Source organism: Pelophylax lessonae (assembly GCF_965119305.1).
Source record: "Pelophylax lessonae genome assembly, chromosome: 11".
In the NCBI taxonomy this organism is placed as follows: Eukaryota; Metazoa; Chordata; class Amphibia; order Anura; family Ranidae; genus Pelophylax; species Pelophylax lessonae.
In genome coordinates, this window is record NC_138778.1 from 116,516,912 (window position 1) to 116,544,816 (window position 27,905).

General features: G+C 46.0%; 1 protein-coding gene across 1 annotated transcript in view; it reads left to right on the forward strand.

The window, feature by feature from the left end:
- The window catches only part of GHDC (GH3 domain containing), a 409,562-nt gene that overhangs the window by 202,587 nt on the left and 179,070 nt on the right, over positions 1-27,905 (forward strand). The window contains exons 2-3 of the mRNA XM_082271446.1: positions 11,098-11,134; positions 17,890-18,170. Of these exons, the coding sequence (XP_082127572.1) occupies positions 17,900-18,170 (271 nt within the window). The 5' untranslated portion in view covers positions 11,098-11,134; positions 17,890-17,899. The remainder of the gene's footprint in view (positions 1-11,097; positions 11,135-17,889; positions 18,171-27,905) is intronic.

The following is a 27,905-nucleotide window of genomic DNA, read 5'->3' on the forward strand; positions in this document are numbered from 1 at the left end:
TCGACAGGGAAAAATCTAATGAGCAAGACTAGGCATGCTCAGAGAAGAAAGAACACAAAGAAAGCAAACCAACACATGACATCACTTCGGAAGTAGAATTTTGTTGGGCGAGAAAATTTGTGTGCAGTCTAGAGCACATTCCAACCAACAAAACAACACTCTGGACAAAAGACCGACGATTGGTCAGCCGATAATCGTTGCGTGTGTACTAGGCTTTAGACTTTGTAGTCTCTAATGGACAATGTTAGAGAGAGATCCCCCTCCAGGTCCCAATAAAAAAATGCAGTAGTAGTTGTACTTTGTGCAAAATGTAGGGGCGGGATCAGGGGCGGGTCATGGGTGGGGCCAGGGGCGTGTCATGGGCATGGTCTGACAGGGGGCCCTTGCTTTACTTGGTCCGGGGGCCCTAAATGTTGTCAGTCCGCTCCTGGTTAGGGGTCCGATCTGTCCGCCGCAATGTCGTAGTCCCGCTAAAAAATGCTGATCGCCACCATTACTAATAAAAACAAAAAAAATTAAAAAGTCCAAAAATCTATCCCGTAGTTTGTAAACGCTATAACTTTTGCACAAACTAATTAAAATATGCTTTCTGGGTTTTTATTACAACAGGGATAAAAAAAAGGCCGGTACTATCAGTGAACACCTCCATCCCTAATAACAATGCCAAGCAGGAAAAAAGGTGCCCTGGGACTTTGAGCTGAGGTGATCACAGAGGGGCCGATGGATATAGTAATACAAATAGGTTTATTGAAAGTATAACAATCATAATATATGACAACGTGTACATACATGAATAAAATATGCTTGCAAGTACAGTAAACACATTGCATAGTTGAACTGGAGCATCATAAAACTCGACGCGTATCGTGTATTACTATATCCATCGGCCCCTCTGTGATCACCTCAATTCAAAGTCCCAGGGCACCTTTTTTTCTGCTCTGGGTTTTTATTTACCAAAAATATGTAGCAGAATACAAATTGGCCTAAACTGATATTGTAAATGTTTTATAGCAGAAAGTAAAAAATATTGTGTTTTTTTTTTCAAAATTGTCGCTTATTTTTTTGTTTATAGTGCAAAATCTGAAAACCGCAGAGGTGATCACATACCACCAAAAGAAAGCTCTATTTGTGAGAAAAAGAGGACATCAATTGTTTTTGGGTACAGCGTCGCACGACCGTGCAATTTAAAATTAAAAGTTAAAATAAAATTAAAGTTAAAATAACGCACTGCCGAATCGCAAAAAATGGCTTGGTCATTGAGGGAGTAAAACCTTCCAGAGCTGAAGTGGTTAATGTTCCATGAATGACACCCCAAAACAGCTTACAAAATGCAGTGAGCTTGACAGAATTGCACCGCATGGGTGTTCACACCCATGTGATGCGATTTTGATGCCGGGAAAAAATTGTCCATGTTCGCACCAAAATGTTGTAGGACCCTTTTTTCCCCCGCACCTAAATCTTATCCCATGGGTATGAACATCCATGTGATGCAAGCATTACATTGTGGGAAAGTTGGAGTTACTAAAAGCACACAGAGGTGATTTTTAGCTAAAAACGCCAATGCAAAAAAGCTAAAAACGCTGAAAAACTCACTACAAAGCTACTGGCGTTTTTATAACGTCCAGTGTGCATGAGGCCTAATCAGCCACAGAACCAGCGTAATGAATGTGTGTCCTGGTTTAACCACTTACCGCAAAGTAACGTAGATCTACATCGGCTGAATTTGCGTGGTTATACCGGGATGATGCCTCTAGCTAGAGGCATCATCCTGGTACCGTTGTTTAGAGCCAGCGGTCGGCTTTCCGGCGGTAACAACCGATGCGGCTCGGGAGCCGCTCGATTGTTACCCCGGCGAGCGGGAGGGGACGTCCCCCCCCTCCCGCCGCCTTCCACGGCTCTGCCCGGGTCTCCCAGCAACCAGCCGGCACGTCCGCCGGCTGGATGGAGTCCCGATCTAAGCCGGATGTGGCTTTGATCGGGTCTCCGATGACATAACCCGGAGGCGGCATCCATGACGTCACGTCCGGGTTACTCGGCTGCTAAAGGCAGCAGATTCAAAAAACGAGTGTATTCAAAAATGCAGTTTTCTGCGTTTTGAATACATGGAAGTGTAGTGGAGGGGTCTGGGGTCTTTTAGACCCTCGATCTCTCCATAAAGAGTACCTGTCGCTGCATATTGCTGTCACAAGGGATGTTTACATTGCTTGTGACAGCAATAAAAGTGATCAGATTTTTTTTTTTTTAAAACCTGTGCTAAAGTTAAAAAAAAAAAAAATAGGAAAAAAAAATTTTAGCCGCCCCCGTCGCCGTTAGCTCGCGCACAAAAGAAAACGTATATGGAAGTCAAGCCGCGAATGAAATCGCTGTTCAAACCACACATGTGAGGCATCGCCGCGATCGCCAGAGCATGAGCAATAATTAAAAAAAAATAGCTACTCTCTAACTCTAAACTGGTAACCGTTAAAAATTTTGAAAGCGTCGCCTATTGAGATTTCTATTGATCGCAGTTTGTCGCCATTCCATGGGTGTGCGCAATTTGAAACCGTAACATGTTAGATATCTATTTACTTGGCGTGACATCATCTTTCACAATATACAAAAAACATGGGCTAACTTTACTGTTTAGTTTTTTTTAAATGCAGTGAAATGTGATTTTTCATAATTTTTGCAAAAAAATTGCGTTTTAAAGACCGCTGCGCAAATACCGCGTGACAAAAAATATTGCAATGACCGCCATTTTATTTTCCAGAGTCTTTGCTAAAAAAATATATATAATGTTTGGGGGTTCTAAGTCATTTTCTAGCAAAAAATACTGATTTTAACTTGTAAATAAAAAGTGTCAAAAATAGGCCTGGGGCTTAAGTGGTTAAAGGGATGAGGTGGCAACCCTAAGCAGTAGGTATCAGGTGTGTCGCCAGCGTCTGATATTACCACACTGATACTGTTTTCTTTTTACCCAGTCCCCTCATTGTTACATTGTACATTCCAAAAGTACCATGAGATTAATAACAAGTATGTGCTTTTTTACCACATATATTTATCAAATTTGCAGTAGTTACTGCAAATGTGATCATTTACTTTGATGAACTAAGTGCCGGAACACACAAGTGCGATGCAAGACATCGCATGTGATTTGCACCGCATTGCTGCGCAGATCAAATGCAATGTCTGTGCGATGCGATTTCAGTCATACAAAATGTATGGCTGAAATCGCATCGCGTTCGCACCAAAATGGTGCAGGATTCCTGCACCATTGCACAGTTTACACTGCAATCTGCGAACCAATCTGGGGGCGTCATTAACTTTACATTGACACCCCCAGTGATTCGCAGATCTCAGTGTGAACCACTGTGCAATTCTAGTGCCATGCGGGAACTGGCACTGATTCGCAGGGTTTTCCACATCGCACCAGTGTGAACCGTGACTCTGTCCCAGTTCACACTTGTGCGATGTGGGAAGGCTACGAATTCGCAGCCTGTTCCCGCATCGCAAACGCACCTTCTGGCAGTTCACACTGCCATATGCGATACGCAAGGGGTGTCAATTAAATGTTAACGACACCCCCAGTTTGATCGCATATCGCAGTGCGATCTGACAGTTCGCACAGGATCGGATCGCACAAGTATGAACCACTGTGCGATCCGATCCTGATGCGGCTGGAAAAAGGATTCTGTGCGTCTTTGGTGCGGATACAGTGCGAATTCAGCCATACAAAGTGTATAGCTGAATTCACATCCGCACATCCGATCGCATTTAATGAAGGAGCAGTGCGCTCCGAATTACATGCGATCGCCGCACTCGCACAAATGTGAACCGGCCCTTAACCACTTGCCGACCAGTCACTGGGACTGTACTGCGGCAAAGTGGCTTGATTGACCTACGTCGCTGGACTCCTCCCCTTGTGGGCGCCGCTCGTGCGCCGCCGGAGGCTCGCTCCCGCTGTTTTCAGTCACAGCGGGAGTCGGGCCAGGTGATCACCGCCACTCTTCCCCGATCGTCGGGGAATCGAGTGTGGAGATCCGCCCGCTTGTGTAAACAAAGCGGGCGGATCTCCTAAGTGACAAACAGTGACAGATTGCAGGGTTCAGCATAGCTGAACATGTGATCTGTCCCTGTGTCACTCAGTCACCTCCCCCCACACATGTTAGTAAGCACCAGGCATACATTAACCCCTCCCTCTCCAATAAAATTAACCCCCTTCCCTGCCAGTGTAATTTTTACAGTAACAGTGCATATTTATAGCACTGATTACTGTAGTAATGTCACTGGTCCCCCCAAAATTGTCAAAAATGTCAGTCAAGGGTCCGATCTGTCCGCTGCAATGTCGCAGTCCCGCAAAAAAAAAATCACAGATCGTCGCCATTACTCGTTAAAAAAAAAACACAAAAAATGACAGAAATCTTTCCCTTAGTTAGTAAACGCAATAACTTTTGTGCAAACCAATCAAAATACGCTTATTGTGATTTTTTTTACCAAACATAGGTAGCTGAAAACAAATTGGCCAAAACTGTAAAAAAATTTAGATTTTTACATTTTTTGGGGGGAATTTCATATAAAAAATGTGAAAAATATTGTTATTTTTTCAAAATTTACGCTCTTTCTTTGTTTATAGCGCAAAAATTAAAAATCGCACAGGTGATCAAATACCACCAAAAGAAAGCTCTATTTGTGGGAAAAAAAGGACGTAAATTTTGTTCGGGTACAGCATTGCACGACCGCGCATTTGTCAGTTAAATTTGCACAGTGCCGAATCGCAAAAAGTGGCCTGGACGTAAGACAGCAAAATCCTCCGGTGGTTCCGGTGGTAAAGTGGTTAATCATTAGTGCATGCGATGGTTCAAAAAAAAAAAACAAAAAAAAAAACGGAAAATTGTATCATACTTACCGTAATTTTCCTTTCCTGGTGCCTATCCATGGCAGCATACTAGTGATAGAGCTCCGCCTCGACTCCACCTTCAGGATCAGTGAATAGCATAAATTAAAAGGTATAGCCCCCCCCCATCATTCTCCGTAAATAGGAAAAACCGAGGGAGGGATCGTATGCTGCCATGGATAGGCACCAGGAAAGGAAAATTACGGTAAGTATGATACAATTTTCCGTTTTCCTGGTGCCTCCATGGCAGCATACTAGTGATAAATAACTAGCTTACACGGGTGGGATAATGCTTAATCAAAAAATAAAGTTTAATTAGACAAAGACATTGCTGCTTGAACAACTCGTCTTCCAAATTCAACTGTCGTTAGAGCCCCTGGATCAACTCTATAGTGTCTGAGAAACGTGTGCTGTGACGACCAAGACGCCGCCCTGCATATTGTCTCCAATGAGACGTTTGCTCTCGTTGCCCATGAAGTTGACACTGCTCTTGTTGAGTGTGCGTTCACTCTGGAAGGAACATCCATGTTTTGTGCAGTATAGGCTTTTTGAATGGTCTTGACTACCCAGGATGCCAAGGTCCTTTTTGAGGCTTCCTTTCCTCTGTTTTTACCCCAAGGAATCACGAAAAGCTTTTCCGAATTCCTGAAGGCTGCTGTCATTTCCAGATAGGCTTTTAGTATCTTGGGAACATCTAGTTCCTGACACGAATCTGAGAAGACTGGTAATGCCCATGGTTCACTTAAGTTGTCTGGCGTAGTCACTTTCGGAGTGAAACCTCGAAGAGGCCGTAGCTCCACCCTGTCAGGGAAAAACGATATATGCTCCTCCCCTATTCCCAGGGAGTGCAAGTCTGAAATTCTTTTGCCGGACGTGATCGCCACTAGAAAAACTGTCTTCAAAGTCAGGTTCCATAGCGAAATTTGTTCCACCGGCACAAAAGGGTGTTTGGACAGCATCTCCAGAATCAGAGGAAGGTCCCACTGAGGAAAGGGACTTCTACTTGGAGGACGAATCTTAAGAACTCCTCTGAGAAAGGTGATTACCAGCGGATTATCTGCCCATCTGATGCTGGTTGCCGCTGAAATCGCTGACACCTGAACTTTAAGTGTACTCAAGCCGAGACCCCTGTCTAGGCCAGACTGAAGGAAGGCCAATACGTTTGAAACAGAAGGCGTGATGGGATCAAATTCTTCTGTTTCCGCGTAGGACACAAACCTATTCCAGATCTTAGCATATACGGAATTGGTTGCTGGCTTTCTGGCTTTGAGGAGAGTATTGATGACTTGCTGGGAGCATCCTAAGGATTCAAACCGCCTCCTCTCAACAGCCATATTCGAAGGTTCAGAGTCTGTGGTCTTGGATGGAACCTCCCCCCCTGTGATAGTAGGTGAGGAAAGGGAGGAATCTTGATCGGGGAGCATACGCTCATGCGTAGGGCCAATGGAAACCAAGGCCTCTTCGGCCAATACGGAAGGATTGCCAGTATCTGTACTGGTTCCCTCGTCAATCTCAGTAAGAACCTGTGAATTAGGGGACGTGGTGGAAAGGCGTAGCCTGTCGTGAACCGCCATGGGCAGGACAGAGCATCCACTTCCTCCGCTTGCGGGTAAGGGAGACGTGAGAAGAAACTCGGGAGCTTGGAGTTCTCTGGAGTTGCGAATAGATCCACTTGTGGGAGATCCCATAGGCTGAGGATCTGCTGAAAAATGTGCGGATGTATTGCCCATTCGTTGGCGTCCTCGAAGTCTCTTGATAAATGATCCGCCACTGTGTTCAATCTGCCTGGTAGATAGGCTGCTCTGAGGGCCACCAGATTCCTTTCTGCCCAGATCATAATGGGCTCTACTTCCCTCAGGAGGGTCCTGCTGCGGGTCCCTCCCTGCTTCTGGATGTATGAAACCGCTGCCCTGTTGTCTAGGCGTAGTAGGACCCTCTGCGCCCTCACCTGAGGAGCTAGTGAGGTTAGTGCCATGAATGCCGCCCTCAGCTCTAGAATGTTGGAAACCAAGTCTTTCACCGGAAAGGACCATCTCCCCTGAATCTGTATTGTTTCGCAATGCGCTCCCCATCCCTGGCTGCTCGCATCCGATGTGATCATGGTCCAGGAATGAGAACCCAGATGGTGAGGTTTGGCGAGATTCTCCGGATCTGTCCACCAATGAAGGCCTCTGCGCATTATCGATGTTATCTGGATCGTTTGCGAGAGTTGACGTGTGCGCCACTGGGACAGGAATCCCGACTGAAAGAACCTCAGGTGCCAATGTGACCATGGCACTAGAGGGATGCAGGAAGACATTGAGCCGATCAGACTCATACATTGTGAAGCTGACATGTAGTCCCTTCCTATGGCATGAAGTGTCTTTTGAATTATTGCTGTTGCCTTCATTTGGGGTAGAGAGACCGTGCCTCTGGCCGTGTTGAATTCTGCCCCTAAGTATACCATCACCTGGGTTGGAGATAGTTGACTCTTCTGCCGATTTACTAACCACCCTAGATCCTTCAGGGTTTGTAGTAGAATGTCCCTGTGGAGAATCAATTTCCGTGGACAGTCGGCTAGGAGGAGGATATCGTCCAGGTAATGATATACTCTTAACCCTTTCTCCCTTAGGGGGGCAAGGGCCGATATCAAGACCTTTGTGAAGACTCTTGGGGATGTGCACAGGCCGAAAGGCAGAGCTTGAAATTGTAGGTGGACATGACCTACTGCGAACCTTAGATATTTTTGGAAGGCGGGAAGTATAGGAATGTGTAGGTAGGCATCTTGCAGATCCACAGATATCAACCAATCCATAGGCTGTACTGTTTGGATTATTGTCTGTAAGGACTCCATCTTGAATCTTTCCAGATGAATATAGCGGTTTAGACCTTTCAAATCTATAACCGGCCTCCAACCCCCTGTCTTCTTCTCCACCAGGAACAGGGTTGAATAGAAACCTGTGAAGCGTTCCCCATAGGGTACCGGTACCGCCGCTTGTTGAAGTTGAAGTGAAACTAGAAAGTCCTTTAAGGCCTGTGCCTTCTGTGGGGATGATGGTAGTGTCGTCTTTTTGTAAGTCGCCCGAGGTGGTTGCTGTTGGAATGTCCAGAAGTGACTGTAACGGATGGTAGAAAGGACCCAAGGGTCCTGGCATTTTGTCATCCAATTTGGTAAGAAGTGGCGAAGTCGGGCTCCCACTGTATCGGTCACTTCTTTTCTGGCGTCAAAAGGACTTTGTCTCCCCTTGTGGGGTAGTGAGATTTTTATTTTTTCTGGATGCCAGAAAGGAAGACTGGGTACCTTTCCAGGGCCTCTTATTGTCCCTGAATGGACGGGTCTGTCTGTAGCCTCTAGAATTTGACTGGCGGAACCTTGAGAGGAAACCCCTTGTTCTGCGTTCCTTCCTATCTTGTGGAAGAATACCAGTCTTTCCTCCAGTGACCCTGGAAATGGCCTTCTCCAATCTTTCACCAAATAGCGATTTACCATCAAAAGGTATTTTGCACCAGCTCTGCTTTGATGCCAAGTCAGCCGTCCAAGGCCTTAACCATAGTGCCCTCTTAGCCATCACTGAGTGGAGCATTGAACGAGAGGCGCACCTAATTGTGTCAATGGCGGCTTCTCCCACGAAGTCTGCCGCTAACTTCAATTCCTCAAGTGACTTGATAATATCCTCTTTAGGGACATCCTGTCGCAGAGCTGTCTCAACGTTGTCAGTCCAGGAATGAATGGCACTTGAGACTGAAGTCAGCGCAATAGCGGGCTTACAAGCTGCCCCTGCGGCCAGATAGCATCTTTTTAGGTCAAGATCAATGCGCCTATCCAATGGATCTTTAAATGAAGTTGAATCTTCCATTGGAAGGGTCATGTTCTTCGCTAGACGCACCACCGCTGCATCCACTACTGGCATGGAGGATAAGGCTTGTATTCCTTCTTCCGGCAACGGATAAAATTTATTCACTCTGTTGAAGGAGAATTTTTTATCTGTCTTACTCCATTCATTCTCAATCACTTCCCTTATTTCTCCCATTAAAGGGAAAGCGACTTGTTTCCTCTTGAGGAAAGGGAAATATGACTTTGACTTAGGCCGGGGTTCCGCTGGTTCATCCCAGGCGATGGCCTGCTTAACCGCCTGAATAAACGGCTGAACTAAAGCAAAGTTGAAACCTGAAGGCTCTTCTTCATCTGAAGATTTGTCCGAATGTTCCTCCGAGGAAGGATCTCTAGTGGCTGGAACTGCGCTAACAGTGATAGCGGAAGGACCTGCGATCACCGGATCCGATTCCTGTGGCTGAGAAGCCTGTGGTATAGGACGAGCTGGGATGGTGGACACCAACTCTGCAATTGAGTCCTTCATTGTTTGTTTAAGTAGATCAACTACTTGGCGGCTCTCCGTGTCACAACTGGCCGCATAATCCCTGAGACAGTCTTTACAGACCAGCTTTCTCGGGAGGGGTTCCGCGCCACAAGACCAGCACTTTTTTCTTGAAGAATAATGTGGTGAAGGAGAGCGATAACGGCTTCTGGATCTTGATCTCTCTGGGTATCTTGAGGAATGTGACCTGCGATCAGGACTGTGGTCATCCCGTCTTCCCGATGATTTTTGAGATCTCTTCGATGGTACTGGACTGTGACAAACCAAAAATAATGGATGTCAGTGGCGCACTTTTTTTTTTTTTTTTTTTTTTATACTCACGAAAAGTTGGTCCCATACCTATTACGGTCAGGTGGATCTTGGTTTCGTGAGGAATGACTCATGGTAAGGGCAAGAGGATCAGCTGAAAAAGGAAAGATTATAGTAGAAAAACATGTATACATATATATATATACATATACACACATACACATATATACAGAGAAAGAGTAAGAACCAAAGCATAAAAACCACCTACCGAGAGAGAGCAAACGAAAATGGTCTGCAGGGCAAGGCTAGTTGAAACCGAAGACACCGCCTCTCTAAACTTCCTGGTTTAAGTACATCAGGCTCCACTCCACCTGAGCCGAAGCACCAATAGGAAGGCAGGGAAACCATTGACTGGATTTTTTTTTTTTTTTTTTTTTAAAACAACACTGCCCCTTTAAGACATAATTTGTAAATGTGCTGCCCTATACCTGAGCCAAAACCTAACTTCCTGTAACTTTTTTGAATTCTGCCTTCTTCAAAACAACACTACCCCTCTTTATTTCTTTATACTGCAGCTTTAAATAAATTATTCATTTATATACATATATTTTTTTTTTTTTTTTTTTTGAGACCACGGCAAAATGGCCGCCGTTGTCTCTACCGCGCATGCGTCGTCCCGCAATTCTTACTGCGCATGCGCCGCAACCCGACATGTCGCCGCACAGAGACTCCCACCGAAAAGATGGCCGCTGTGGGAGTCAATGCGCATGCGCCGGCCGCCGCGTCATCACGGCGCGACCCGGCGCGAACAGGGGAACAGGACGCCGTAGCCATTAGAATGCTGCGTGGGGGAATCGCCCCCAATTGCCCTAACGCCAGACAAGGTAGCCATAACACACGCAATTAAGAATATAACTGGGAATAAACATCACAATCAGTGCCCACAAAACTATGCATAGTGATGGAAAGACAGAGAAGTGTAGAAGGGAAAGCTGATCTCTCTGCCACCATGAATCCCCACATTATACATGTATCCTTATCCACATACTCATGAATATTATATATATATACATATATATTTTATGAAAAGACGGCATATTTGTTCCACATTAGGAAACGCCGTTACTCACAGACCCCAGAAGATCCACAGAAGGGGTTCCCAGTCTTATTAGCGCGTTTAGCGGCCCAAGAACAGGGACTGCACACGGGAGAGGCTGAACCCGGTGGAAGCTGCCCGTTTTCACAGGCAGAGGTAGGGACATACTGCTGCAATCTTCACTGTTCAAGAGGTTTGAGGAAAAAAAGGAGAATGATGGGGGGGGCTATACCTTTTAATTTATGCTATTCACTGATCCTGAAGGTGGAGTCGAGGCGGAGCTCTATCACTAGTATGCTGCCATGGAGGCACCAGGAAACACAAATACTTCATATGATAAATGACCCCCAAATCACAACCCTGATATCTACAGCTCCACACATTATCAACACAGATTGCTCCTCCTAAAAGGAACACTAGAAGTGGCGTTGCCAGAAACAAAGATGGCTTCCTCTGTTCTGTGTTTCCACAGTCAGACATTCTTCCTGGTCAGGTGGTATGCAGGGGGAGTAACAGCTACACAGGGAAGTGAAGAGTTCTGCCAGAGCTTCGAGGGTTAGGTACTAATAATATGACAAAGCCAGGGACTGCAAGGCTACAAATTGTTTATCTTGCAAATGTCACTTTAATTTATTTATCTACTTTAAATGTATCATTCATTGCTTCTGCTTTAGAATAACGTGTAGTGATGAGCTTATATGTGCAAGTCACATGATTGGTTGTGTAAATGCAATTGTAATTCTAAATGCGGCTTTTTTTCTTGTACTGTCCAAGCATGCGTGCTAATGTAATATAAGGAGGAGACAGGAGAGAGTGAGGACATTCATGGCATTGGACCTATGAAGGCTACCATTGCTGACCTTTTTCTAAAATAACGCTTAGTTGCCTGGCTGTCTCTGCTTCCCACAACAAGTATGTAGATTAGAACATCAGAGCGAAGTCACAGCAACTAATCAGCGTACTTTTGCATCATTTACATAGAGAGGATTGAAGCCAGGCAATGAGCCCTTTCAGGTTCAGCAATTTCCCTTTCACTATTCACACGTTTGCAGTGAAGGAGACCATAGATAAATGTGGGGCATGCCTGTGCTGACCTGCTCCTGAAAATACTACTTTCCTGGTCATAGGCTTTAAGAGTAAGACTTCATTCACACTTGTTGCGTTGTGTGTAAAATCACAGTCTTTCCTGTAACACGCTGTTCTTTTACAGATGGCACCCCCATGCTTCTTGCTAACGCATGCACGTTCATGTATGGGGCAGCCCGTTGAAATGAATGGGCTGCACTACATGTGACACATAGAGGCACAGAAAAAAGTGCATGCTAGGTTGCACCTTTGTGCTTTGAAAGGAGCCTTAGGCTGGCCATACACTATACAATTTTCTTGTTCAACTTTCCTTTAGATTTACCAAAACCATGTAATATAGGGTCAAACCTAAACACTTTCAATTTGTATGCAGTCAGGCAGGCCCTTGCGCTACATAGTTTAAGGTAAATCTAAAGGAAATTGAATAAGAAAATTGTATAGTGTATGGCCAGCCTAACTCCTATTTTGTTGAGAGAAAAAAAGCAATGATAGTGTGGACTATGGGATGCGTATGGAGGTCTGTGCATCCTGGAGTGCACCAGAACACAACTGCAATGGGTCCCTATTCCCTCTAGCGTATTCTGCTGTGTGTCTGCCATTATGCTGCTAGGTGTAACAATAGAAATTATATTATTCTCTGGGTGCCCATTCAAATTAATGCAACATGGTACAGTGTGGTTTCTGAAAAGGTGTATATTTGGTGTTACACAGTGAGCTTTTGGCCCCATAGACATCAAAAACACACGCTACCTCATTCTGTACACTGCACTGTACATTTCCCTATTCCACATCTCCTCATTCTGTACACTGCACTGTACATTTCCTTATTCCACATCTCCTCATTCTGTACACTGCACTGTACATTTCCCTATTCCACATCTCCTCATTCTGTACACTGCACTGTACATTTCCCTATTCCACATCTCCTCATTCTGTACACTGCACTGTACATTTCCCTATTCCACATCTCCTCATTCTGTACACTGCACTGTACATTTCCCTATTCCACATCTCCTCATTCTGTACACTGCACTGTACATTTCCCTATTCCACATCTCCTCATTCTGTACACTGCACTGTACATTTCCTTATTCCACATCTCCTCATTCTGTACACTGCACTGTACATTTCCCTATTCCACATCTCCTCATTCTGTACACTGCACTGTACATTTCCCTATTCCACATCTCATTCTGTACACTGTACTGTACATTTCCTTATTCCACATCTCATTCTGTACACTGCACTGTACATTTCCCTATTCCACATCTCATTCTGTACACTGCACTGTACATTTCCCTATTCCACATCTCCTCATTCTGTACACTGCACTGTACATTTCCTTATTCCACATCTCATTCTGTACACTGCACTGTACATTTCCCTATTCCACATCTCCTCATTCTGTACACTGTACTGTACATTTCCCTATTCCACACTGCTCATTCTGTACACTGCACTGTACATTTCCCTATTCCACATCTCATTCTGTACACTGCACTGTACATTTCCCTATTCCGCACCACAGCATTCTGTACACTGCACTGTACATTTCCCTATTCCACATCTCATTCTGTACACTGCACTGTACATTTCCCTATTCCACATCTCATTCTGTACACTGCACTGTACATTTCCCTATTCCGCACCACAGCATTCTGTACACTGCACTGTACATTTCCCTATTCCACATCTCATTCTGTACACTGCACTGTACATTTCCCTATTCCACATCTCATTCTGTACACTGCACTGTACATTTCCTTATTCCACATCTCATTCTGTACACTGCACTGTACATTTCCCTATTCCACATCTCATTCTGTACACTGCACTGTACATTTCCCTATTCCACATCTCATTCTGTACACTGCACTGTACATTTCCCTATTCCACATCTCATTCTGTACACTGCACTGTACATTTCCCTATTCCGCACCACAGCATTCTGTACACTGCACTGTACATTTCCCTATTCCACATCTCATTCTGTACACTGCACTGTACATTTCCCTATTCCACATCTCATTCTGTACACTGCACTGTGCATTTCCCTATTCCACATCTCCTCATTCTGTACACTGCACTGTACATTTCCCTATTCCACATCTCCTCATTCTGTACACTGCACTGTACATTTCCCTATTCCACATCTCATTCTGTACACTGTACTGTACATTTCCCTATTCCACATCTCATTCTGTACACTGCACTGTGCATTTCCCTATTCCACATCTCCTCATTCTGTACACTGCACTGTACATTTCCCTATTCCACATCTCATTCTGTACACTGCACTGTACATTTCCTTATTCCACATCTCATTCTGTACACTGCACTGTACATTTCCCTATTCCACATCTCATTCTGTACACTGCACTGTACATTTCCTTATTCCACATCTCATTCTGTACACTGCACTGTGCATTTCCCTATTCCACATCTCATTCTGTACACTGCACTGTACATTTCCCTATTCCACATCTCATTCTGTACACTGCACTGTGCATTTCCCTATTCCACATCTCATTCTGTACACTGCACTGTGCATTTCCCTATTCCACATCTCATTCTGTACACTGCACTGTGCATTTCCCTATTCCACATCTCATTCTGTACACTGCACTGTACATTTCCCTATTCCACATCTCATTCTGTACACTGCACTGTGCATTTCCCTATTCCACATCTCCTCATTCTGTACACTGCACTGTACATTTCCCTATTCCACATCTCCTCATTCTGTACACTGCACTGTACATTTCCCTATTCCACATCTCATTCTGTACACTGTACTGTACATTTCCTTATTCCACATCTCATTCTGTACACTGCACTGTACATTTCCCTATTCCACATCTCATTCTGTACACTGCACTGTACATTTCCCTATTCCACATCTCATTCTGTACACTGCACTGTACATTTCCCTATTCCACATCTCATTCTGTACACTGCACTGTACATTTCCCTATTCCACATCTCCTCATTCTGTACACTGTACTGTACATTTCCCTATTCCACACTGCTCATTCTGTACACTGCACTGTACATTTCCCTATTCCACATCTCATTCTGTACACTGCACTGTGCATTTCCCTATTCCACATCTCCTCATTCTGTACACTGCACTGTACATTTCCTTATTCCACATCTCCTCATTCTGTACACTGCACTGCGCATTTCCCTATTCCACATCTCCTCATTCTGTACACTGCACTGTACATTTCCCTATTCCACATCTCCTCATTCTGTACACTGCACTGTACATTTCCCTATTCCACATCTCATTCTGTACACTGTACTGTACATTTCCTTATTCCACATCTCATTCTGTACACTGCACTGTACATTTCCCTATTCCACATCTCATTCTGTACACTGCACTGTACATTTCCCTATTCCACATCTCATTCTGTACACTGTACTGTACATTTCCCTATTCCACACTGCTCATTCTGTACACTGCACTGTACATTTCCCTATTCCACATCTCATTCTGTACACTGCACTGTACATTTCCCTATTCCACATCTCATTCTGTACACTGCACTGTGCATTTCCCTATTCCACATCTCATTCTGTACACTGCACTGTGCATTTCCCTATTCCACATCTCATTCTGTACACTGCACTGTACATTTCCCTATTCCACATCTCATTCTGTACACTGCACTGTACATTTCCCTATTCCACATCTCATTCTGTACACTGCACTGTACATTTCCCTATTCCACATCTCCTCATTCTGTACACTGTACTGTACATTTCCCTATTCCACACTGCTCATTCTGTACACTGCACTGTACATTTCCCTATTCCACACTGCTCATTCTGTACACTGCACTGTACATTTCCCTATTCCACACTGCTCATTCTGTACACTGCACTGTACATTTCCCTATTCCACATCTCATTCTGTACACTGCACTGTGCATTTCCCTATTCCACATCTCATTCTGTACACTGCACTGTACATTTCCCTATTCCACATCTCATTCTGTACACTGCACTGTACATTTCCTTATTCCACATCTCATTCTGTACACTGCACTGTACATTTCCCTATTCCACATCTCATTCTGTACACTGCACTGTACATTTCCCTATTCCGCACCACAGCATTCTGTACACTGCACTGTACATTTCCCTATTCCACATCTCATTCTGTACACTGCACTGTACATTTCCCTATTCCACATCTCATTCTGTACACTGCACTGTGCATTTCCCTATTCCACATCTCCTCATTCTGTACACTGCACTGTACATTTCCCTATTCCACATCTCCTCATTCTGTACACTGCACTGTACATTTCCCTATTCCACATCTCATTCTGTACACTGTACTGTACATTTCCCTATTCCACATCTCATTCTGTACACTGCACTGTGCATTTCCCTATTCCACATCTCCTCATTCTGTACACTGCACTGTACATTTCCCTATTCCACATCTCATTCTGTACACTGCACTGTACATTTCCTTATTCCACATCTCATTCTGTACACTGCACTGTACATTTCCCTATTCCACATCTCATTCTGTACACTGCACTGTACATTTCCTTATTCCACATCTCATTCTGTACACTGCACTGTGCATTTCCCTATTCCACATCTCATTCTGTACACTGCACTGTACATTTCCCTATTCCACATCTCATTCTGTACACTGCACTGTGCATTTCCCTATTCCACATCTCATTCTGTACACTGCACTGTGCATTTCCCTATTCCACATCTCATTCTGTACACTGCACTGTGCATTTCCCTATTCCACATCTCATTCTGTACACTGCACTGTACATTTCCCTATTCCACATCTCATTCTGTACACTGCACTGTGCATTTCCCTATTCCACATCTCCTCATTCTGTACACTGCACTGTACATTTCCCTATTCCACATCTCCTCATTCTGTACACTGCACTGTACATTTCCCTATTCCACATCTCATTCTGTACACTGTACTGTACATTTCCTTATTCCACATCTCATTCTGTACACTGCACTGTACATTTCCCTATTCCACACTGCTCATTCTGTACACTGCACTGTACATTTCCCTATTCCACATCTCATTCTGTACACTGCACTGTGCATTTCCCTATTCCACATCTCCTCATTCTGTACACTGCACTGTACATTTCCTTATTCCACATCTCCTCATTCTGTACACTGCACTGCGCATTTCCCTATTCCACATCTCCTCATTCTGTACACTGCACTGTACATTTCCCTATTCCACATCTCCTCATTCTGTACACTGCACTGTACATTTCCCTATTCCACATCTCATTCTGTACACTGTACTGTACATTTCCTTATTCCACATCTCATTCTGTACACTGCACTGTACATTTCCCTATTCCACATCTCATTCTGTACACTGCACTGTACATTTCCCTATTCCACATCTCATTCTGTACACTGTACTGTACATTTCCCTATTCCACACTGCTCATTCTGTACACTGCACTGTACATTTCCCTATTCCACATCTCATTCTGTACACTGCACTGTACATTTCCCTATTCCACATCTCATTCTGTACACTGCACTGTGCATTTCCCTATTCCACATCTCATTCTGTACACTGCACTGTACATTTCCCTATTCCACATCTCATTCTGTACACTGCACTGTACATTTCCCTATTCCACATCTCATTCTGTACACTGCACTGTACATTTCCCTATTCCACATCTCCTCATTCTGTACACTGTACTGTACATTTCCCTATTCCACACTGCTCATTCTGTACACTGCACTGTACATTTCCCTATTCCACACTGCTCATTCTGTACACTGCACTGTACATTTCCCTATTCCACACTGCTCATTCTGTACACTGCACTGTACATTTCCCTATTCCACATCTCATTCTGTACACTGCACTGTGCATTTCCCTATTCCACATCTCCTCATTCTGTACACTGCACTGCGCATTTCTCTATTCCACATCTCCTCATTCTGTACACTGCACTCTACATTTTCATATTCTACACTGCTCATTCTGTACACTGTACTGTACATGTGCTTTACATTTCCCTTTTCCACACCACCTCATTCTGTACACTGCACTCTACATTTCCCTATTCCACACCACCCCATTCTGTACACTGCACTGTGCATTTCCTTATTCCACACCTCCTCATTCTGTACTCTGTGTTGTACATGTCTTTCTTCATAAAAAAAAAAAGTCAATGCTTTCTTTTATGCTTCTCTTTCTGAAGGATGATTTCTCTGGTTATTTGTACCCTGCTCCTTGGTGCCGGTGTCATCTTCCTTCTTTTTACCCTATGGAAGAGTGGCAGAGTGAAACAGTGGACTGCTGGGCTGGGACGACGGCGATTTCTCAATGGCCTATCCAAGAAGAATCACGGAAAGATGTTAAATTATGACACAAGCAATGCCCAGGCTGCACAGGAATCATTACTTCTGGAAATACTGAAGAAACACCAAAATACCGAATATGGTCAGGAACACAACTTCAAAGACCTGATAGGTAAAAAATGATAATTCTTCTGCATGTCAGTTATAAGATCAGAAGTAATTCTGGCTATGTACCCCTACCCTTTCCAGTAGGTTGAGAAATTGGTAGGTATCAGATAACCACTGAACTCACTAACCTGTCCTGGGATTTCAACTAAATCTTGAGGTCCTGTGAGCCTTACCCATGCCCTGATGACAGCTGCTGAAAAGACTTAAGCGGTTGTAAAAACAAAACCTGTAAGACAATGGCATAATGTGGTAGTATGCATCGCATACTAGCACATTATGAAATACCTTAGAACTAAGCCCCCGCAGCAGCGCCCCATTACCGCTGAGGGGGCTGACATGTTCCCCTGGCATTTCTTCCGGGTTCGCGGGCTCCAGAGCTGTGAATGGCTGGAGCCGCGATGATGTCACTCCCACACATGCACGCAGGAGCCCTCGGTTCTGGCAAGAAGCTCTGACGTTCCGGTACGATATGCCTGACCTTCTGAAGTTAGCGGCTGCATGCAGGGTGAATATCTCCTGAACGGTGCACGTTTAGGTGATATTCATTTTACCTACAGGTAAGCCTTATTATAGGCTTACCTGTAGGTAAAAATAACAAAGAAGGGTACACAACCGCTCCAGCACCAGGCAGAAGTGATCTGCTGCCTCCAGGCATACTTACCTTAGTTTATCTTTCTCTTTCCTTCATTGATGGACACCGCTCCTTATCTTCTTGACCATTGGGTTATACTGCTCCCTACAGGAGTAGGACACTAGGTAGGAAAAAGCTTAACAATGCCTATGGGGCAGTCCCAGGGGGTATACTCCCACTCCCAGCTATAGGAACTTTTTCCTAGCTATGTTATTTTGTTCCTGTGAGAATCTACAATCAACTGCCGGACTGGGTGACGGACTGGATAATCTAGATACAGAGGGTCCCCCCAATCTGGTCAAAGAGCGTGCGCAGGCCTCAGCTCTGCCTTTAGGTGGGCCGTGACATAGCCCCACTGGACGAGGGCTGGCCTACAAGTTTAACAGATCACAAGGGCACATACGACCTGGCCTTGGCCTGAGTCGCAGCGTTTCTCCTGGCCGACAGCCCCCCCATTCCGATGGAGCAGGGGTCTGTCAGCAGCGGTGCCCACCCTGTTCCTGGCATGGTAATTAGCTGTCCCCCCTCTTCCCCTGGAGGGTTTTGGGGTGGACGTGGGCCACTCCCTGGGAGGATGGGACCCTTGGGTTACCCTCCTTCCCCCTAGCCCCTCTAAAATTTCAGTGGTCACTGTGGGTCTTCCGGACCCCCCCTCCTCCCTGAGTGAGGTTATGAGCTGGCTTTTGCCACAGGCTCTTAAGGGGGGCTTGTTGAAGTTGCTGCTGGCTTGGTTTTTCCTTGTGCGCAATGGGGGGTTGAGCAGGGTTCTTCGCCATCCAGGAGGTTAGTGACTAGGGCAGGGATGTCCTCTGGGCTCTCTGCTGCAGTTGTTGGGCTGGGGGAGCTGATGGTTTACTATTCGTGGGTCCGTGCCTCCCACGGCCGGATCCAGTCAGTAATTTTGGTTGTGGTTTTGCGGCCTACTGGTCGGGAGCTATGTGGGGTGGCCCCAGTGATGGTGGCTAAAGCCACTACCCTCCGTTGGGGAATTCACTCTCCTCTCTGCTGCCCCTGGGTGGTCCGCTCCGCTGGGGTTTGCGCCCAAGCGGCTGAGCGTCCACAAAAATTTAGGCTGCACCCTGCAGCCTACTAGGCTATGCGGCCAAGTCGGGGGCCTCTGTTAGGGGGCAGCCCGAGTCTGGTTAGCTGAAGCCCCCGCTCTTTCTTTTTGGCATCTGCCAGACTGGGATTCGTACACTTACGGCTGGGCCTCCACAAAAATTTAAGCCGCGGCTTGCGGCCTACTAGGCCAAGCGACCAGCTTGGGCCTCCCTTGGAAGGGGTGGCGCTATGCCACCATTATTGTGTAGGGCACCTGCCCCTTTTTAGCGCTGTGGGACCATCAGGGCACCCTGCCTGCGCGACCCCCCCCCCTTGTTTTTTTTGTGGGGTACAGTAGGTGGCCCATTCGTGGGCCCTTGGTCAGCGTCCCCTTTGCGGAATCGCTGTCGGCGGCCCCCCTGATTCTTATGTTTTCCAGGTGAGCTTAGTGTATAGCGCCCCCCTCCCTCCCCTGCCCCATCTGTCTCATCAGATCCTGAATCTGTTTCGGCGGACGCGAGTCACCCTCCTGGGTCCGTGTCCACGCACCCCTGAGTGCTCAGATAGTGAGGAGGATTCCTTTGCTCCTCTAGCGTGCATAAAAAGGTGCTGATGGATGCACTGACTGTGTCAGTGCGAGAAAATTTAAAAAAGGAGGATGCGGCTGATGCTGCGTCGGAGGCGCCGGTCACTTTTGGCACCCACAGGTCCTCCAAAGCAGCGAGGGTGTTCCCCTTTTCCGCTTACTTTGACAAAATTGTCACAAAACAGTGGGGTTGTCCAAAACGTACTCTTGTGGTCCCTAAGTGTTTTACTATGCGGTATCCTTATGAGGATTTCCTGCTTAAAAAGTGGACGATCCCACCTGTAGTGGACTCGCCAGTTTCCAGGTTAAAAAAAGCTACCTGAATTCCGGTTGAGTAGTCTCCAGCGTTTAAAGATCCGGCTAATATGAGGGTGGAGGCTCTAGCCCGCCATATGTTCACTGTGGCTGGTTCGGCACTTAGGCCGGTATTTACTATTGCCCTGGTGTCGCAAATTCTGACCAAATGAGCTAAACTTTTACACCAGGACCTGGAGGGAAAACCACTTCCCCCTAGCTTTGCGGAGCTGGCGTGATCAGTTGGTCCAGGGGCAACAGTTTATCTGTGTTGCCTCTTTGAATGTGGCTCTTTTTATTCTTGGCTGTCCGTATCAGCAGTGGTCCATCGGCATATTATCTGGCTGAAGTTCTGCTAAGAAGGCCTTATCTGATCTCCCCCTTGTAGGGAATCGCCTGTTTGGAGCTTTTTTAAATGACATCCTTAAGGGTCTCACGGGGGGGGGGGTAAAAACACTGTTCTTCCGCAGGCTACCAAGGGCAAGGAGCCCCGTCGTAGACGTGGCCCATTCTTCTCGGCTCAAAGGAGGCCTTTTCGTTCCTCAGGGTCGCAAGACAAGTAATCAAAGCCCATCAGGGCCTCCACCGGAGGTTCCAAGAGGACCCGGTCTGGCGAGCCATGAGCGGGCTCTTCCAGACCTGTGGACAAGGCTTCCTCTGCATGAAGGGGCGCCCTCACCCGTATCTAGGGTGGGGGGACGTCTTCGCTGGTTTGCGGCACCGTGGACCTCCCTGGTACAGGACAAGTGGATCCACGAAGTCATTCAGACCGACTACAAGATCGAGTCTTATCTCCTGGAAACTTTTTTCCTTTGGGGCAGCGCAAGACATGTTACTTCAAGGGGTGATTGTTCAAGTTCCGACTTTGGAATGTTTTCAGGGGTTTTACTCAAATGTTTTTAAAGTTCCCAGGAAGGAAGGCAAGGTATGTCCATTTCTGGACCTCAAGGCGCTAAACTGCTTTAAACGGGTACAGAGGTTCCGAATGGAGTCCATTCGCACGGTAGTGGCGTCCCTACATCAGGGGTATTTTCTTGCTTCTATTGACATCAAGGATGCCTACCTTCACATTCCAATATATTCCAGTCACCAGTTCTTCCTCCGCTTTGCTGTGGACGAGGAGCATTATCAGTTTGTGGTGATACCCTTTGGTCTCGCCTCCGCTCCTTGGGTCTTCACAAAAGAGTTGGCCCCAGTGCTAGCATTGTTGCGTTGGGGGGGGGGGGGGAATCGCGATACTGGGGTACCTGGACAATAATCTTCTGCGAGCGGAGCCTCTGACTGCTCTGATGGACAACTTGGAGATTACTCTGCGAACTCTTGAGCGAGTTTGGTTGTATTCGGAACCTTCAGATGTCTGCTTTTGGTTCTGTCCACAAAACTGGACTATCTGGGTCTGACTCTGGACTCGGCCTCAGTCAGAGTGTTCTTCGAAACATTCCAGGAGGCAATTAAGATTCTGTTGTCCAGCAGACGGTCATCCCTCAGGGCTTGCATGCACATGCTGGGCCTGATGGTGTCTGCCTTCGAGGCGGTTCCATTTCCACAGTTCTACACAAGATCTCTAGAAAAAGGGATTCTGGTGAAAAGGGACAAGAATCCATGGTCTCTAGAGGTGGCTTTGTTCTCTGGCCCTTCGACAGGGAAAGCCCTTTCTCCCCCTGTACTGGACGGTTATCACCACGGATGCCAGCCTGTCCAGGTAGGGAGGCGTCCTCGGCACAGGTTGTGCTCCAGGGGTCTGGACTTTGGAGAGTCCAGACTGCTGATTAATGTACTGGAAATCAGAGCGATCAGACTTTGTCTGGATCATTGGACAATTCGTCTTCAGGGGTGTCCGGTACAAATTAAATCGCACAATGCCACATCTGTGGTCTATGTCTATAACTAAGGGGGCACAAGAAGTGTCTTGGTGGCTCAGGAAGTAGCTGGCATTTTAAGGTGGGCACATTTCAAGGAAGGTACAGCGGTTTGTGGCATGGTCTCGGGATCCTCTGAATTCTAGTGGCTCCAGACTGGTCTCGCTGGTCTTGGTACGCCAATGCTCCTTGGAGACTTCCTCTCAGGGAAGGTCTGCTGTCCCAAGGGCCAATCTTCCAGCCTGCTTTACAGTTGCTGGCTTTAACGACTTGGCTGTTGAAAGTCAGGTGCTGAAGGATGGAGGTTTGTCTGAATCGGTGATTCCTGTGCTGTTAAAGGCTAGAAAATCTACTTCTAGGAAGCTCTACCATCATACTTGGAAGACGTACGTTGCATGGTGTGAGTCTCTTGGGGTTCCCCCTTTCCTCCAATGAAGGGTTGAGCAGCACCTGGCCTTGGGTACTATTAAGGGCCAGGTTTCGGCCTTGGCGGGTTTCTTTCAACATCCATTGGCCACACATTCCTTGGTGCGTACCTTTTATCAAGGGAGTTCGACACTTGGTTTCTCCAGTGCTGTCTCCATTGCCACCATCGGACCTCAATATGGTTGTCAGTTCTCCAGAAACCTCCCTTTGAAAATATTCGGAAGGTTCCCCTGCTTACGCTGTCCCAGAAGGTGGCCTTTTTGGTGGCTATTACTGCTGCGCGCAGAGTGTCGGACCTGATGGCGTCTTGTCGTTCACGTTACCTGGTGTGTCACAGAGATAAGGTGGTTCTTCGTCCCTGTTCATCATTCCTTCCAAAGGTCATCTCTGATTTCCATTTGAATTAAGACATTGTGTTGCCTTTCCTATGTCCCAGGCCTAAACATCCTAATGCAATTGCTTTGCATTCCCTGGATGTGGTTCGGGGATTCAGGGTGTAACTGGCAGCTACGGCATCTTTTAGGAAGTCAGACTTGTTATTTGAACTCACAGATGGACCTCGGAAAGGGTTGGCTGCTTCTGCTGTGACCATTTCCAGATGGATCAGACAGACGGTGATTCAGGCCTATTGCATTAGGGGTCAGGTTCCACCTTTCCCTTTTTAGGTGCACTCTACTTGGGCGCTTAGTGCCTCCTGGGCCTTCCATCATCAGGCGTCTGCTGCAGGCTTGCAAGGCTGCCACCTGGTTGTTTGTGCACACTTTCACAAAGCTTTATAAGGTGGATGTGTTGGCATCTGCGGATGCTTCTTTTGGCCGCAAGGTTTTGCAGGCTGCTGTTTAGAGAACCTGGTCCTCTTTGAGGGTCCATTGTTTTTTCAGGTGAGCTCCAGTTGTTTATGGTTTAGCCTTGAAAATTTGTTCTTGCTGTTCAGACCCCTCATGTTTGATATGATTTGGGACGTCCCAATGGTCAAGAAGATAAGGAGCTGTGTCCGTCAATGAACGAAAGAGAAAATGGAATTTTTTACTTGCCGTAAAATCAATTTTAAAACGTTAAAAGCTTAAAAAAGTAGCAATTAAATAAAACCAACATCGTTATCCTGTCTTTTCTTATCTATATCTTCTCTATTTATTTTTAGGAGGCTGGTGATTGAATGCTTTAATAGTGTCTACCAAGACTGATGCATGTGTGGGAGTTCGGTTTACCTCTCCAGCTCTGCCATGTAGCACTTTGAGGATTTTTGAATAGCACCTTTTTAGCTTGTCACAATGTTTGGGGCTGATTTGAAATAACCCAGAAATAATTTTTATATGGGACTTTTTTGCTATAGAATTCTTTTTTTTCTTTATTAATTAATTATTTTTTTTTTTGAACATTACATTTTTATTAGGTTTAAGTAGTGTCTCAGCAATAATAAGAGTTTTACAGTGAGAATAAGAATGTTATAAACATATGGTTACATATACACACACTATTTCTTACATGACAGTTTGAGAATTACTAGTTCTTAGATAAAGCATTATAGCAGTAAAATAGGGATTGAAAGGTGGATCGGGAAGTTTTTGTTACTTCATTCTTCATCTCTGTGGAAAGTTTTCCATGTGTTCCAGGTTTTCCTAAATTTGGCAAGTGAATCGGTCTGTAATACAGAGTATAGTTCAAGGTATTTTGTGAGGTTGAGTTGGAGTATCACGTCAGAAAGGTTGGGGGCTAAGGAGCACCTCCATTTACGTATTATTAGTAGTCTAGCTGCAAACAATTGTAGCACCCTACAAGGTAGGTGGTAGGCAAAGTATAGTGGGCCTTGGCTGCCTAACAGCAGGGCCATGATTTTCAGCTGGGCTGTCATGTCTCCCAGGTGTTGCTATTGAGACTGGGGAGTCTCTCCACTGGCTCCATGAGAAGGGTTCTCATTGGGCAGTAGAGGAAACCCAATCAGTGGCACATTTAGTCCTGTATCTACCTCAGAAATGCAGATTCTGCTGCACAGGATTCTAGGAGTGGGTATAAGTCTGAGGGGAACTCATGACTCAAGGTCTTTGGTGGGAAGCAGAGTCCCAGGAGGGAGAGTACGACTGTCTCTCCTCCTGTCAGAAGGATTGGGTGTCTCGGGTGGCTTGCCGGAGGATACAGAGAGAGCTGAGCTGAGCTGCAGAGAGGATCCGGTGTGCCGAGGACCAGCGGAGTTGAGGGGGACCCAGTTTCAGGAAAGCATTCCAAGTTCGTGAGTACTGTAACTGTTTCTGGGGGTCTGCCTAGCTGACAGAGGGAACCGCTCCCATGTAGGTCCAAGGGATCCAGGAGCTAGCTAGCGGTAAAGGAAGTGCCTAGTGAGAGGACCCTTAAGTGTCAGAGGGGGTGCCTAGTGAGAGGACCCTGAAGTGTCAGAGGGGGTGCCTAGTGAGAGGACCCTGAAGTGTCAGAGGGGGTGCCTAGTGAAAGGACCCTGAAGTGTCAGAGGGGGCGCCAGCGGTTGGGCCCTAAAGAGTTAAGTGTACAGCGTGCAGTGTACAGCGTGCAGTGTACAGTGTTGAGAGTGGCAGCAGCACAAGCAGTTACAAGGAGCTACCCCAGTAAGTGAAGGGCTGGAGGGAGCTGTTCACTGGACTTTTGAGCTTAATAGAGTGTCAAGAGTCAAGTTTCACTACAGTCCAGGATCCTTTGAGTTAACCAGAGGGTTATAAGTCAAGTTCTAGCACAGTTCAGTATCAAGCAATCTTCAAGCATCAGTAAGCGTTGGTCGGCATCCAGCTGGCGTCAAGACAGCGCTAACAGGCATTTTTCTACAAAGTGTCCCAGTTTTACCTAGTTGAGCCAGAGGAGTATCCCACTCATTCCCTCCTCCCATCCCCAATATAAAATAAACAAAACAAACCAAAGATGCCGGAATGGTCATTGTCTCAACTTTCTCACTTGGGTACTCAGCTTAAATGGGCTGAAGGTGTCACCGGTAACATTGGCAGACCCATCTCAGGTAGGGATGTACCGATCCGATATTAGGATCGGATATCGGTGCCGATACTGCCACAATAGCTGCATCGGGGGATTGGTAAAATTAACCGATCCACGGCCGATTCGGTTTTGCTGAGTCCCGGCGCAGCCATCCCTTACTTGCATGGAGCTGCCGATCCACGGGCTGATCCGGTTTTGCTGAGTCCCGGCTCAGCTGTCCCTTACTTGGTGTAGTAGTAGTATGGGATGGGAGCCGCTACTTCCTGTATAGGTCCGGCTCACAGGCGGAGTGATATCAGATGCACTCCGCCTGTGAATGGAGGAGCCATACACATGAAGCAGCGGCTTTGCTCTGTACTGCAGCCACATGCATATTGTGTATGTGTGTAGTTCCGGATCGGTATCGGCAGATACACAATGCCAGATATTGGTATCGGGACAAGAAAAGTCGGATCAGTGCACCCCTAATCTCAGGCTCAATGCCTGGAAAACCTGCTATACAATATATGCATGATTAGAGGTCTGAGGTGTGGCGAATATTCGTCAATACCAATAGCTAGTTGGGGGGATGGGGGGTGATAGAATGCCTGTTACTTCAGAAATCATAGAGAATACTCTTCTCCAGAAGGGGAGAATGTGCGGGCAATCCCATAGTATGTGAGTTAGGGATCCGGTTTGGGAGCACCCTCGCCAGCAACTGTCATCGTCTTGGTTAGCAAATTCAAACATTTGCACTGGTTACAATGTTTGCACATAACATTTCTTCTGGGAATTTGCCAGAGGACACAGCAGCGTTGAACACTGGACACAATTGTGGGGCTAGTATGTAAGTATGCAAGATTTTGTAATATTTGGCCGAGAAGCCATCATGGCCTGGGGCTTTCCCATTGGGAAGTGTGGAGATAGTTTTCTCAATATCTGTGTGGGAGAAGGGGGCGTTCAGATTCATTAGGTCAGTGGGAATTTGAGGTAGCTTTAGGTGCTCTAGGAAACCTAAGATAGCTGAGTCTGAGGGGTGGTTCAATGTTGGATTGTCGCCTAAGTTGTAAAGATTTTGGTAGTAATTTCTAAAGGCATTGGCAATCTCTCTTGGGTGTGACGTTTTGTCATTTGTTAAGAGGTTTACTAAATGGGAGATTTTTTGCTTGGTCCTACGTTGCTGGATTTGATTAGCTAAGTTTGCCCGCTTTGTTACCCGATGAGTAAAAATTAGCTTGCATTTTAAAGAGAATTTTGGCTTGGGTAGCATTGAGGAGGGTCCTAAGATCATTTCTTGTTTGGAAAATTTTTTCACTAATGGCTGGGGAAGGGTTGGTTTAGTTATTGGCTTCTAGTTTTTGTATGGTGTTGAGTATGGTCGTTAGCTGCTGTGTCCTTTGGCGTCTTGCCCGAGAACTTAGTTGGATAAGGATGCCCCGTAAATAGGCTTTATGTGCCATCCAGGTAAGCATTGGGTCGGAAGATGAAGGTACATTTATATCAAAAAAGTCTTCCAGGTGTTTACGATTCATGGAGGTATTAGAGGGGTTTGCCATTTAGATGTGGGTCGTTGCGCCAACTAATTAGGGGGGGCATCCATTTTTTCTCCGATCACTATTGAGATAGGTGGATGGTCAGACCAGGTGATGGTGTGTATCTCAGAGGAGAGTATATCTTGAAGTGTTCGCATGTCTCCTAGGAATAAGTCTATCCTTGAATATGGTTTTGAAAAGAATGTGAAGTCTCTCTCTAAGGAACGTTGACATCTCCATAACTCAAATAAGTTGTTAGATTGTAGAAAGGATGATAGTGTGGGTGAGCGAAGTTTTTTGTCTTGGGTCCTTTTAATACCAATTAAGGCATCAGGAATCACGTTGAAATCTTCACATAAGATGATCCTCCCTTGCTTGTATTTGGTAGCTTTCTTCCACAATTTACGGAGGAAAGAAATTTGTCATGTGTCAGGGG